The sequence below is a fragment of the Pteropus vampyrus genome, unplaced genomic scaffold (assembly GCF_000151845.1).
Source record: "Pteropus vampyrus isolate Shadow unplaced genomic scaffold, Pvam_2.0 Scaffold166, whole genome shotgun sequence".
Taxonomy (NCBI): Eukaryota; Metazoa; Chordata; class Mammalia; order Chiroptera; family Pteropodidae; genus Pteropus; species Pteropus vampyrus.
The window spans coordinates 362736-377258 of record NW_011888947.1 but is presented as its reverse complement, the minus strand read 5'-3'; the positions used below and the strand labels follow the sequence as shown (position 1 = coordinate 377258).

General features: G+C 40.3%; 1 protein-coding gene across 2 annotated transcripts in view; it reads right to left on the bottom strand.

Moving 5' to 3' along the window:
* The window catches only part of KLHDC4 (kelch domain containing 4), a 46252-nt gene extending 33270 nt beyond the window's left edge, over nt 1-12982 (bottom strand). Inside the window, exons 1-5 of one of the 2 annotated variants that reach the window (XM_023536654.1) lie at nt 12803-12982; nt 11109-11195; nt 9830-9921; nt 6625-6703; nt 5921-6019 (exon numbers count right to left, since the gene is read on the bottom strand). In XM_023536654.1, coding sequence (XP_023392422.1) covers nt 5921-6019; nt 6625-6703; nt 9830-9921; nt 11109-11195; nt 12803-12901 — 456 coding nt within the window. In that variant the 5' untranslated portion in view covers nt 12902-12982. The remainder of the gene's footprint in view (nt 1-5920; nt 6020-6624; nt 6704-9829; nt 9922-11108; nt 11196-12802) is intronic. The other variant, XM_023536655.1, reaches the window with a different exon arrangement.
* Between the last annotated feature and the right edge of the window lie 1541 nt (nt 12983-14523).

Below are 14523 nucleotides of genomic sequence, written 5' to 3'. Positions count from 1 at the left end.
AAACATTCAAATGCTAAGCCCTAACCTCATCTCAGAATGTCCTCCCTGTAGCCGGGGCAGGAGACTTGGGTCAGACGCTGCTGGGTTCTAGGATGCTCCTGAGCATTCTTCTGCGTGAATACCTACCTGCCCTCCAGAGAAAAGCTCACGCTGGGCGGGTCAGAAGCCGGTCCTCAGGAGACTTCATCCACAGGCACTCTCTGAGCACCCCAAAGCTCCCGCTGCAGCCTGGCACCTAAAAATGCTGCAGAACCACGGCTCTGTCACCTATGCTACTCCTGCCCTGGACTAAGTGGAGGGTCCTGGTGGCATCCTGAGAATGACACAGCCCTCTCTCCACTCCCATTTTCAGTCAGTTTTGTGTACATCATCTCAGCACAGATAAATGACCTATAAAGAAACAAGCCAGTTTCCTATCACTCTAAAACCCCAGTTCTATCGAAAAGAAACTGATCATTTCAAATCTTTAAAGCAGATACGAAGAGTATTAGCTCAGGCCCAAACCTAACACATTTTTTGAGTTTAATGAAGTTGGTGATACATTTGTGCTGCACAATACAATGCAGTTAAGATATATCTTAGAAGGCATAGTGAAAGATATCACTGAACACCCAGAGCATTCATTAGAGACCCAAGAAAGGCCTAGGGCTACACAACCCTAGAGAAAGTCTCAAAAGGATCATGATGATATGCAAGTGACTTAACCACGTGCCAAGACAAAATGCATCAATCACTGATAAATGAAAACAAAATCCAGTCAACAGGTGGCATTCATAAAGTCCTGCATCTAATTACACAGTTCTAGGGAGAAAATGGGACTCACAAGGAGAAAGATCAGTAAATAGAAAGACAGAATTGACAGAGATAAGAAAATTAGCAGACGAGAACTTGAAAACAGTTATAAATATGTCCAAAAAATTTAAAAGAAAACATGAACATAATAGACATAGAAACAATAATCAAGAACCAAATAACTTCTAGAGCTGAAAAATATCATATATAAAATAAATAATTCACGAGTTCAGAGCATATCCACTGACCTTGAAGAGTAATAAAAACTATCAAAATGAAGCCAAAAGAGAAATGGACCGGGTCAGGGGAAGGGGTGCAGAGGGAGAGAAAAAGACAGACTGACTGCCCTGTTAGACATTAAACAGTCTAACATACATGTACTGGATTCCCATAAAATCAGAAAGGTACATCAAAATCAAATTGCTGAAAAACCAAAGATAAAAATAAAATCTTTTAAGCCGCCTGTGGCGGGAAGAGAAGACACACTGAATACATAAGAATTAAGGTAAGAATGACCACTGACCTCTCATTAGAACAATATAATCCAGAAAACAAAACAACTTTCAAATGCTGAAACAGTTGTCAATCTAAAATGCTATAGCTAGCAAAAATATCCTATAAAATGAATATAAAATGAAGATTTTTCACTTAGGAAAAAAAGCTGAAAATAATTTGTAGTCAGCAGACCTGCACTTCAAGAAATGGTAAATGAAATTATAAGCTGAAGGAAAATATTGCCATATAAAAACATAAATCTACACAAAGGAAAAATGGGTGTTAGAATGGTAGATTTGTAAATCAATATAATATTTTCCCTTCTCATTTTAAAATTACTTTAATAATTGTCTAAGAGAAACCAGTAACATTGTATTGTGGGGCTTCTAATATATATGGAAATAAAATATATGACAACAGCACACAGGATGAAAGAATAAAATGTAGGTATTCTATTGTAAGGTTCTTACAGTTTATGAGATGTGGCAAAATATCATTTGGAGACAGCCTATCTTAAGTTAAAGATGTATACTGCAAACTCACAGCAACCACTAAAACAAAAACAAAAATGGATAGCTAACAGGCCAACGAGGAAGACAAAAAGAGGATATTAAAATATAATCGACCCAAAAGAAGGTAGAGAAAAAGAGAAAAGGGAATACAGAACAAAAGGGACTAATAGAAAACAAACAATATCAAAAACATTACTGACAGCCATATTACTAATCATATTAAATTTAACAGATAAATACACTGATTAAAAAGCAAAATGGATATAAAAATAAGACCCAACTCACAATGGATATAAAAATAAGACCCAACTACAGTGCTGTTTACAAGAAAATACTGTAACTATAAAGACAAATAGGATAAGATTTAAAGGATGGAAAAAATATACCACATAAATACTAATCCTAAGAAATTTGGGGTGGCTGTGCTAACGGTAGACAAAAACTTCAGAAGATTATCAAGGATAAGTTAGTAAGGATATGGAAGATATGAACGTATCCTGAGGACACTATATCCACCAACTAGAGATTGTACGTTCTTTTCAAATACACACAGAACATGTACCAAAAATAGATCATATGTTAGGCCATAGTATGTCTCAAAAATTTGAAAGGATTAAAATCACATGAAGTGATCTTTGACTACAACAGAATTAGAAATGAATAACAAAAAGATATCTGGGATATCCCTGAGTAATTGTAAATTAAACAACACACTTTTAAATACTGTTATCCATGAGTCAAAGAAGACATCTACAAGCAAATTAGGTCATTTAAATCTGAATGATAATAAAACACATCAAAATTTGTGGGAATGCAGCTAAATCAGTGCTTAGAGGGAAATGTACAGCTTTAAGTGCTTATATTAGAAAAGAAGGTTTAAAATAAATGGAGATTTAAAATAAATGATCTATGTTTCCATTGTAAGAAGCTAGAAAAGGCAAATTAAACCCAAAGAGGAAGGAAACAAAGAAGAAATTATTGAAAAAGAAAAATGTTTAAACAATAGAGAGAAGGAAAATCAATGAACTCGATGTCAAAAAGAAAAGAAAAACTACAAATACTTTAACTAAATATAACTTCTGTTTGGAATCTAGTGCTGAAATTTTTAAGTCACCTGGAACTTTCTCAAACTTCTTTCAAAAACAATTTTAAAATTGCTACATGAGAGGAAATGTAGGCAAATTATTTCCCTTACAACTTCAAACCAGAACCATCTGTTAAAGATTAAAATGTGGATGGCATCTCAATTACCTAATACAACCCCAGTCATTGGATATAATTAGAAAATTCAAGTTAAATCAAGCAAATGGCTGGTCACTAGTGTGCTGGTCACACAGCAAAGTTACACTGACACTCAGGGTTCACGCTTCCAGTTCACATCAATACAAAGAAAGAAGCTCTTCAAATGTACCAGTTAAAGATAAATCATAATAAAATACAAGTGTAATTTCTGCTAATTATTTAAATCCTTAAGGAAATACATAATTTTAAAAAATCTTTTCACTTGTCACGCCCAAAGACAAAGAAAATAGATTTTAGGGTAAAATAAATTCATTTTTTCTTTCTTTCCAAAGAAAAAGCACACGTATTACACATCTGGTTAGCGCTTTATTTTCTAGAGTTCTCAATGACGCTTAAACTAAAACATCTTTATTACTATTTTTTATGGAAAACTAGTTTCCACACATGTTCTGACAACAAAGTCACACTATTGTCAAAATATAGTTCATTCACCTTCGACAAGGTATGTTTTAAAATTCTAATATTTCAAATAATCTGCCCTATTCAAATATTTTCAACCAAGTCTTTGTGGGTAAAAACAATTACGCAGCTACTATACCAAAGTAACAAGAAAAAAACAGAAAAAGAAAAACTTCTTGGATAAGAAAAAAATATGGATGAAATGCCTAATTTGGAGACTAGCGATCTCAGTATTTCCTGAGTGAACAAGTCTAGGAGTCCTGCAATACCTGCTCAGATGGAATGTAATAAAGCTATAATTTTTTGGAGTAACACTAACGGCAGCTCAAATGGACACTGTCAGAAGAATTCTCCTTATTTCATGAATAAACATTTTATATATAACAACTCTTCTCCATAAACTACTTACTGCTCATTAATGCACAAAGGCCAATAAGAACACAGATGCCTTTTTTTTTATTAACCATATGGAACTTTTCACTTTATGAGAGAATACATTGTTTCAAGTGTTTTAGTTATTACTTTGAGAGAAACAAACATCAGGTGAATAAGACGACAGGAACTAACAATGTTCACCTCCTCCTCCTTACTCAGGCCTCGATTTTCAAGTCTTGCTCCCTGCATCCTCAAAAGTCCAGGCCCCAGAGTTTGAACACTCCCTTCTTCTCTCTTAGGTCATTCGGTCACACATTAGATAGACATTATGACACTTTACTTTCTCTCACTGAGCTGTATTCATTTCAGAAAATGCCATCTAAACTCTCAAGATCCTGATCCAAAATTCAGGATCTAGGAGAATGAAGGGTGTACATATAAGCTTTCTCTTTCTACTCTTTTTGCCTGCTAAATGATTAAAGAGAAGATAAAAAAAAAAAAAACATGGCTTTGAACATCATATTCATTAAACTAGTCTATAACGTAGAAACGTTTATGTCTCAGAATTTAATGTGGAAGAATTTGAACTATAATGACCTTTAGGCAAAAGACTTTATTACCAATTTTGTTTCCCATTGCTCTAATTCATTGTGAAATTCACAGCATAAACAGCAAGCCAACCTTAACTACAAGATTATTATTAAACCCCAGACTGATAAAATCCTCATCAGGCATGCATATGAATCAGAGCCTGCTGAGCACACAGCCAAAATAACTGAATTTAAAAATCTCAAAGACTTTTATGACTCTAATTCTTCAAGGACATAGTTAATAACTGATTAAAATAGATAATAACACAAAAGAACCCCCAAGCCTGCATTACTTGACGTGGGCATGGAGCATGACTGCCCCATTAGGAAAGAGGCATTCTTGAGGCCCAGGAACCTAACAAGGCATTTAGGAAGACTGTGGACTCAGAGTGCTCATCGATAGGACAGGACAGGACAAGACTTGGTCCTTAGCTTGGAAGCCTGGAGATTATTCACTTAAAAACTGGAGTGGGCTCTGTTAAATGGACTTGAACCTATCAAGACCCATTAATTTACTAAAATCCAAGCTTATTAAGATGTAATTTTTAAACCTGAAAGCAAGTGAATTCCCTTTTTCCAGAAGATAAACCAGTCCAAACGCTTGTGAGCCTTCATGTGCACAAGATATTCGTGCAGTTCAGGCAGGCAGGTCCTCTTCTCAGACTCAATTTCACATCAGCAGGCTACTTCAGAGCACAGAATCAGAAAAAGAAGAACCACATACTGTGGAGGAATGTTTTAATCACACCATGGGCTCTATAATGATCTTTCTCCACCCTGGAGAGATATTACTCATTCGAATTGTGTTCTGAGTGCTGACACCATTCCAAGTACTGAGTTATAATAATGAACAAGAAGACCAAGTGCCTGTCCTCATGGAGCTTACAGAATCTGAAACCAGGATCCCTTCCCTGAGGGATTAACAGTGTTGACAGAGTCCTCGTGGGGTAAGCAGAAACTAGCCTACAACATGCAGATTTAGTGCTATGCCTTCATTATCCCCAGTTACAACTCCTTCACTCTACAATAATTATTTTCCGTGGACCATTTACACCTATTTTTAAACATTGTTTTCTTCTTTCACCTCTCTAGTCACCAGATCTTAGGCCTATGAGAGCCTCTCTTACTCAAGTGGAAAAGGAGCAATTTGTTAACTGCTACATGCCAGGCACCACACTATGTATTTTTACCTGGATTACTTCATATGATCTTCACATCACCTGGAGAAGCAGGTGTCCATCTCCCTGTCTTACAGATGAAGACACTGACATGCAAAGAAACTCAGTAACAAATCCAGGTTAAAAAAAAACAGCAAAGTTAGGACCATGTGCAAAGCCCAGCCTCTCTGCACCAGGCTACCTGTCATTTACCAAATCTAAAAGTCTCTAACAGAATCCTCAGAGTAAAGCCCCAACAGGAACAAAAGGAAGACTGAGGGTCAGTACCAACACATACCTGGTGAGCACAGCGCCTCGGAGGTGGATTGGGGATTTCAACCTTGGTCCAGGTGTCCTTCCTAATGTTGTAGATATAGAGTTCATTATATAAAAATGTCTGTAGAAAGGAAGAGGAACTTTACTGTTATGAATGATGCTTCCTGCAAGTGACAATAAGTAGAAAAAAGGATCTCAGCTGCTAGCTTTCTCTGAAAAACATGTTTCTTAAAGTAATGCAAATCCTATCAATGCAGGACGGGTTCAGCTGGTCCCTTGAATCCTTTGGGATGATGACAGAAAAAGAATTTGTCCACTATGCAAGGAAGGTGTATTTATGCTTTTGTTAACTGTTTCGTATACAATTCTGAAACACGGGCCTTTCTGGCCTGCTTAAAAATGAAAATTAGCTTTACAACTGATCAGCACCTTTTCTATTCAAAACAACTTTAGGAATCCATCATGAGGAAGAACGGAATGAACAAGCAACCCAAATGAGCAGTGTGTTGGTCAACCTCAAGCAGGCAGTAAGAGGAGTGAGCCTAAAGGTCACTGATGGCTTGCCAACGACAACACTGCATGCCAGACCCGATGGTTCAGCACGTGGGACACATGGGAGGAGAGTTAAAGGACCAATGAGGATTTGATATCACTGCTTTAAATTAATTTTACTCCAAATGAGACCCATGGAAACTTGGGGAGAAAAGAAAAATATATATACTTTACTTTTTGGCCATTGAAATATTCACCTCCGAAAAGGATTAATTCATCTTTCTCAGGATGAGCAGAGAATGAGGCATTTAACCTGTAAGAGACAAACGTAGCCGATCAATACAAAATCAAACCACTTGATGCCCAATCTGAGAGCCATTCTCTCTTCTATCAAAGTGCTTTACCACCAGGGACTAGCCTTTTCTAAACTTTTATGAGAGGATCCTGGGGTTGAGAACAGAAGCTAAAGCACCACCCTTAAAAGCAGTCTGAGCCATGATACTAGCATCCAGGCTCCCTGTCCCAGGAGGGCAGGACATGGGCTACTCCTATAACATCTGGCTAAAATGCATCAGGCAGTGACAAGTCTAGGTACTCCTACTTATGTGCCAAGTTGTCCAGAACTGTCCTATTTTAAAAGTGTATCCTCTAAAATCACAATCAAAACTGCTCTAAAAAGTCTAGTATTTAAGCATTGATATACATCCCAGATGCCTTCCATCTAGAAAAAATGCAGATAACTTTCTATTTATTTTACACAAAGACAAAAGAATAGCTATAAGAAAATAATATATACATCCTGACCATTTCAGTGGACAGTATTAAAAGTTGGGTGGTGTCTGAGGTCACTGGAAAATGCCCTGGAAAATGCCCTTCCTTAAGAATCCCCTCAAGGTGTTCCCCAAGGTGTGTTCCATAACACAAACTCCAAAAGACACTTGTCAATAGAACGATTTCAAGGTCAAGTAAGTTTGGGAAATCTGAAAACTCTTTCTCTTGGAGATCTATTGTACACAGAAACATTTCATAGGCTGGGATGTTCTGCAGTAAAGAAAGCAGTGTTACAATACTGCAGATGCTTCGGTGAACAGTCTCATGGTTCTTCAAAAAGTTAAACACAAAGATTTTCCACTCCTAGATATAGAGCCAAGAAAATCGAAAACAGGGACTCAAACAGATATCTGTATGACGACGTTCATTATAGCATTACTCACAATAGCCCCAAAGTAGAAACAATCCAAGTGTCCATGAACAGATGAATGGATAAACAAAATGTGGTCCATCCAATCTTAAAAGGTATGAAGTTCGGATGCATGCTCCAATGTGCCTGAACCTTGTGGATATTTTGCTAAGTGAAAAAGGACAGATACTGTATGACTCCACTTACCTGAAATAGCTGCAACAGGCAAATCAGAGTAACAGAAAATAGAGTAGAGGTCACCAGGGGCTGGGAGGAGGGGAATGGAGAGGGATTGCTTACTGGGTATAGAGTTCCTATTTGGGATGATGAAATTTTTGGAAATAGATGGTGATGATGGTTGCACAGCATCATGAATGTTAAGTAATCCCATAGAACTGTCCAGCTAAAAATGGTTAAAATGGCAATTCTATGTATATACTTTCATCACAATTAAAATTTCCAAAATAGGAAATCAGTGTTTCTCAAAGTTCTTTGGCCATAATTTTTTTCACTTAACGCTTAATTTTCTAAGGAAAAGTAACAAACACAACTTGGAAAACAATTCCATTTAGACCCAGAGCGCTGAAGTGTCACTGCTGTCCATGCCCGCCTTCTTCAGGTCACAGACACACAGGCCCCCTAAAGCACTGATGCAACTGAGCACCTCGTCCTTATTTTCCCATCAAATTACACCTGAGCCAATACCTGCGAGATAAACACACTTATAAAACTTGGTAATTTTCATGGTTTTGTTCCCACAATATGACAGAGAGGTAAGAGGTGAGAAGTTACTAAGGTTGCCAGCCAAGAGGTCTTCGTTTTATCTCAGCTCTGTCAACTGCTCCCTTCTGTTAGGAAGCATTCCCAGCTGACCCATTTGAATTGCCCACGTATCAAATTATATCCTGACATTAAACCTGGCTTTTGGGGCAGTTACTTTAGGAAAAGTTCTAAAATGTCATCCAAAAAATCAATCCATAAGTGGCTTCCCTCAGGGATGCTGTACATGTGAAGACTAGAGATCTCAAGAATTTTTGTGCTTCAACAATTCAAATGAAAATGTACAACTACCACACGTGGAACTTAATGTTTGTCCCCAACGATAATATGCCGAGTACACGGAAAAATAAAACCACATTTCTAACGGAATTTGTTAAATGAAGAATAAGAAGGACCTCCTGGAGGCTGCTGGAAAGCTGCTGTCAGCTCATCAGCTCAAGGGCTAATCACGTTGCGCCCCTCACATCTACCCTCAACAACTGAACAGGTGATGATTAAATCCTGTGTCCCGGGACCGTGAAATTCAGGTGCCAGAGCCATCACCTGCACCTCACTGAAGCAAAGGCAGCACCATAACTGCATCACACTATAACCACCTCTTTTCCTGAAGTGCTGGACCCCAGGCCTCCATTCAGGCTAACGACAACTCTAGGGAGACGAATCTCATTCTGAGGGAAATGAAGCAAATCATTTCTCAACCAAACAGTCCCAGATACTTATGAAGTTAACGTGTTTCCCCTTCTCTGAAGGACCTGGTAACTCTCTCTTAATGAGGCCTTTCCTAGGTTCCTAACTTAGTATATTCGGTGTCTTGCCTCTGCTGTTAGAAAAGAATTACAGAGCCTTAAATCAAATTATAGAACAACTGGAATTCAGAAGACGAGAGGACAAGAATTGACCCAGAGGAATAAGAAGTCAGACGAAAACCAAAGCCTGCTCATTTCAGTTTATCTCACAAGTGTTTGAGATCCTACTAAAGACTCTGGAGTTTTCACAATTTATAAATTCATTTAAAAAGGCTTATACACAATTTATATTAAATAATTACATTTTTCACGAGAACTTAAAAGCATTATAAAGAAACACAGCTAAAACCTACTGTGATTTTAACTTTTCCACCTGTGATAGGCACTTTTAAAATATCTTAAGGACCAAAGAAAAGCTCATTGGGACAACATTTTAGTCCACAGATTGTTATCAGCTGGGGAGCTTTCAAACCTGGCAGAATTTCCCAGATAAGCAGCTGTGCTGAGACCTCATTTCCATGTTTCTGCATGACAAAAGAACTGAACAGCCTCATGTACATTCTTCAGAAGAAAGGGAAAAAATGTTTTGTAAAGCTGATCAGGAACAGGTTTTAATGATGAAAATGTCCCAAGTGCCTGGTTATTTATGAAAATGTGTTGCCTTTTTAAAGCAGTTTTCCAGTTGATACAAGAAAACTGTCAGAAGCTATAATGAAGAGCCTTGCTCACTTACCTTGGTGAAGGTGGGGAGCAGGGCGTTTCCACAATCTGAGTCTTTTTGGCATCTAGTGTCTGGAAATGGGCTATGAGAGCTTCAAGGTCCTCCTAAGGGCAGACAAGCAGTCACATGTGAGACGTTTTCTTAACTTCTCTTATGGGGTCAAAAGCCTGGGTCGGCTTTCCATTGTCCACAGACACAGAATATGACACATGCAAAAATACTCAAAGCTTGACCTCAGAGGCAGTTTTCTTGGAAGTATGGATGCATGCACCCCACAGGCATCATCTCATTCCAAACCCTCCCCCTTCCCCTGAATGGCCTTCCACTAGACCAGCATCTTCAACCACCTCTGGGAAACCCAAGGCTGGGCCACCCCACCAGCCTGCTTTGTTGTCTGCATAGCAGTGTCTAAGAATTTTTGCTCATTTATTCATTTTCTTTCCACCTTCCTCCCATCAAAATAACAAAAACTCCAAGCAAGCAAGACTTGTCAGTCTGCTTAGAACAGAGCCTCCATGTGAGGGCTCAGCAACTATGGGCTGTAGCAACTCTGTGCAAGAAGATTTCTATTTTTACAACTACAGACACCAATTTAATATTTACCTGTCCAACTGGGCGATGGCACCCAGTCTTCCCACCTCCAGTCCAGTGCCTATTTCCCTGCATTAACTTACCCCTTTACCACCCCCCAACAAGGTGATGCATGACCTGTGTGTCATGGGGAGAAGTTCTCTTCTATTCTTAATTTTCTTCTTGAAAGCTCACTCCCCACACACATCCTGCTCATGCTGAGACCTGAGATATGCCCTCCTTTCCTCCCAGCCCCCCTCCCACAAACACACCCACCCATACACAGCCCTTCTTCCCTGGTTCCACATTCCGCACTGAAGGTAGATTTCCTTCCTGTACTTACCGACACTTCCAGACTATTCCCTCTTCTCCAGCCTCATTTCCCACCCCACTTCCTCATTCCAGGCTGCAGTGGCTTCCTCTCAGTTCCTTTAATCAGAACACCACATCCCCTAGGCCTAAACAGCCACCGGCACCCCCACTCCAAACTTCCCCTGGGTGTACCACCTTCACCTCCTCAAAGTAGCTACTGTCTGGAACCGGGTGCTCATTACTCTCCAGCAATTTCTTTATACTTTTACTACGTGTTATGTATACTTAAGCAATATATATATTGCAGTAGGTCCTCCAATAATCGTTTCATAACATTGATGAGATGCAAAAGGAACTCTTGTCTATATCAATTAGCCTAGGGTAAATTGGTTTCAGTGTACAGCTATACCTTAGAGATACTGTGGGTTCGGCTCCAGATCACATTAGAGTATTGCAATAAAGCAGTCGTAACCTTTTTGCTGGTGGAGGGTCTTACCTTCAATTAGTAAAAAATGCAACATTCGTGAAGTGCAATAAAATGCAATAAGGTCTGCCTGTACACTGTTTCGCTTAAAGTCACAGAACCTATTGACTAGGAGAGGACTTTCTGCAATGTTTTACATTTTTCAATTCCATGTAAATGATATACTGTATCATCTCTGGTAACTTGTTTTGCTCAACCCTATGGAATGAACAGTTCGATACACTGAATCTATTCACTTTCACTGTGGCAAAGCTACCACTGTGATGAGTTTCTCTATCTATCCTGATGATGAAAGAACATCTGGGTCAATTCCAATGTTGTTTTTATAAACGACACTACTTGGCCATTCTCGTACCTATCTTTGTGTAGCTGGGGGGAATTTTTCCAAGGTAAACCTTTAGGTGTGTAACTACTGGGTTGCTTCCACTTTTCTAGATATTGACGAAGTGGGGTCCAAAGTGGCTCTGCCAATTTTCACCTTCACAGCAGTCAATGAAAGTGTCTTTTGTTCTGCTACTTCTATGTGGGTAGTTATCTAACAGCTGTCCAGCTGACCACCACGTCCCTAATGCCAAATATACTACATTAGGTACTCAAGACAAATTACTGAATGACTGGAACTTTATTGACCTGAATGGAAAAGGGACTGTTGGAGTCATAATTAGTTCAGAGCACCTGGTCCAGTATCATCCGCCTGAGAAATTATCTTCCTTAAGGTGGAAGGGAAGACAAGGATAAGGTGGGTGGAAGAAGTGGCTGGGATGAGGATCAGCAGATGTGATGGGAGAGATGCTTTATCAGTCCTGGCACAAACTGGCACTAAGGCCTACCGTTATGCGGGTAGCCCCAGTCACGTGAGGACAGTCGTTTCCACAGGGTGTCTTGTTGGAAGTAGGCTTGGCTGCTCCACTCACCAGGAGCACAGGCTCTGCTTTCAGGCAACCTGCTTCAACTCCCATCTCTCCCAGTCCTGCCACTTCACGGCTGTGTGACCCTGAGCAGTGTAACCTGTTAGCTTCCGATTTCCTGTCAGATGGGGACGCCAAACCTACCTAATCCACTTGGTTGTGAGGATTAAAGCCCAGATAGCACAGTGCCTGGCACACTGCACTCATTAACCATTGTATATTGCCCCAGGTTAGGGAGCTGGTAAACAAGTAACAGAAAGCAGGACGCTCAACTCTTAAGTTCAACCCTGTTCTATCTGCAAACCCTGCTGAGAGAAAGAGAGAGGGAGTGAGGGAAAGAGAGCGGGAAGAAGGGTTGACAGAGAGAGAAGAAAGTGGGAGTTACCATCAACTGTTATGGAACGCCCCCAGAGTTCCACTTACTCCACGGATGCGCTCTGCTTAGGGCTGCTGTGAGAATTATTCACCCTCTTTTAAAGACGAGTGAGGCTCAGAAGTTAAGCCTTTGCCACTGAGGTCACGTCCCTTGCAGAGGCGCTCCTGCTCGCCCCCAGGTCCTCCTACACTAACTCCGGGCCCCTCCAACACCGGGCAGAACGAAGCCCGGCAAGGGCGATGACACTGGACGAAGGATGACAGCAGAGAGGAGCACGACAGCTCGCGCGTAGGAGGACGCGGGCACCGGGGCCCGTCCCGGTGGGCCCCGCTCACCTCCTCCTTCCGCGAGCGCTTGGACACCTTCTTCTCCATCTTGGCGGCCGTCTTCTCCGCCCCACGGCCTTTCTTCTCTTTCTTGCCCTTTTTGCCCATCGCGCCGGGTCTGAGGAGGTGCCGCAACACCTAAAGAGATGGAAAGAGGCGCGCGGCGCGCCGGAAATGCGTGCGCGGGGGCGGGGGCGGGGCGAGTCACGGAAGTGCGCCACTTCCGGGAGGGAGGGCTACACAGCCCACGTCTTAGGAAAAAACCGGCTTGCGGACCTTGTGCTGTGTGAATGATATCCTCATAGAAAGTGACCGGCCCGGGTCCGGTCCCCTCCGCCCTCAGCGTCCCTGGGGACGCAGTGCTATCGTTTTCGGATCTACCTAGTCTGGGCTTGAAGGCCTGCTTCGGTGTTTATTGTATTTGGGTAAATGGCTTAGCCAAATTGTGTAGAATGACCCAATTTGGGTGACTCTGTAAGGGAGCCACATTTTTTCTATCTTGGACCCGTTTGGAAATTAAATGATTGCTGTGGCTTCATCCCCCAGAAATATGTTCATATACTCAGAAGAATTTGCAAACCCAAGTTGAAGACAATCCCTTCTCCCACGTAAAACTCTCTACTACTCAGGTGCTGAGGATATTGTGTTCAACAAGAAAAATACAATCCTGCTTTCTATGTGACTTTCCTCAAATGTCTTGTGTTAGAGGATTTATTTCTTCATCTGTAGAACAGGGCTAATAGCATTGCCCTCCGACGGTAGTCAATTTACCAAGCCTAAGAAACTAAAACTGCCTGCTAGGAAATTGTACTCTAGTATTTGACTCAAATAACGTAATAAATGGGAAAAACATTTGTAGGACATGGAATGCTATGATTTGGACAGAGCAGAGTGAAAATGCTTATTACTTAGAAGATGACTTCTAATAAGGTAAATAGAACAAATTAAGGACAGGCAAACATTTGGCAAAGGAAAAGCATAAATCAGGAAATTTTCTAGTTTCTTACCTTGTGGATGAACCACCACAGGGCTCTCAGCCTTAAATCACCTTCGATGTAATCAATTTACTGAACAGCCAGGGAGGAACGCTTTTCCAAACAAACTCCATGCCTTCCACAGAAACCTAGTTCTTTAAGAAGAAAATTAAATTTGGTTAAACTATGGAAAGAAAAGGTAGAATAGGATTCAGACTGCCACTATCTCCAGCACTGCTGGTTAGAGAATAGGGTAACGTGTGATGATAGAAAAAAGAACCAGTTAGGAGCTGATAAAGATGGAGCTGAAGAATTTCATAAGAAACCTGGCTCTAGAGCCTTCAGACAATCATCTTCAACAATGAGCTATAAAAGGCTATATCTTCGCTATTGCCCTGTGGAAATCATTACTTTCCCTCTAGTGCAATATGACATTAAGAACTGAAGTTTATATGCCTAATACTTTTATTCTTTTCTAAGAATATTAGGTAACCACGAAGCAGTGCTCTTGAAGCAAGATGGCCCTTCTCAGGCACAGCACATCTCCCCGCAATACATTATTATAGAGGTTCCCTCTTAAGGGCTTTTGAAGATTTAGAAGGATCTGGTAGACGCAGAGCTTAATACTTTTATTAACCGAAAGAACCTTGAAGTTGAATTGGAAGGCTCTTGCGTGTCATGAATTATGTGTCATGGTGATTTACGTAAGGTTGAAATTCTCATTACTGACAAAGAAAGAGAATAGAACATTTAAAA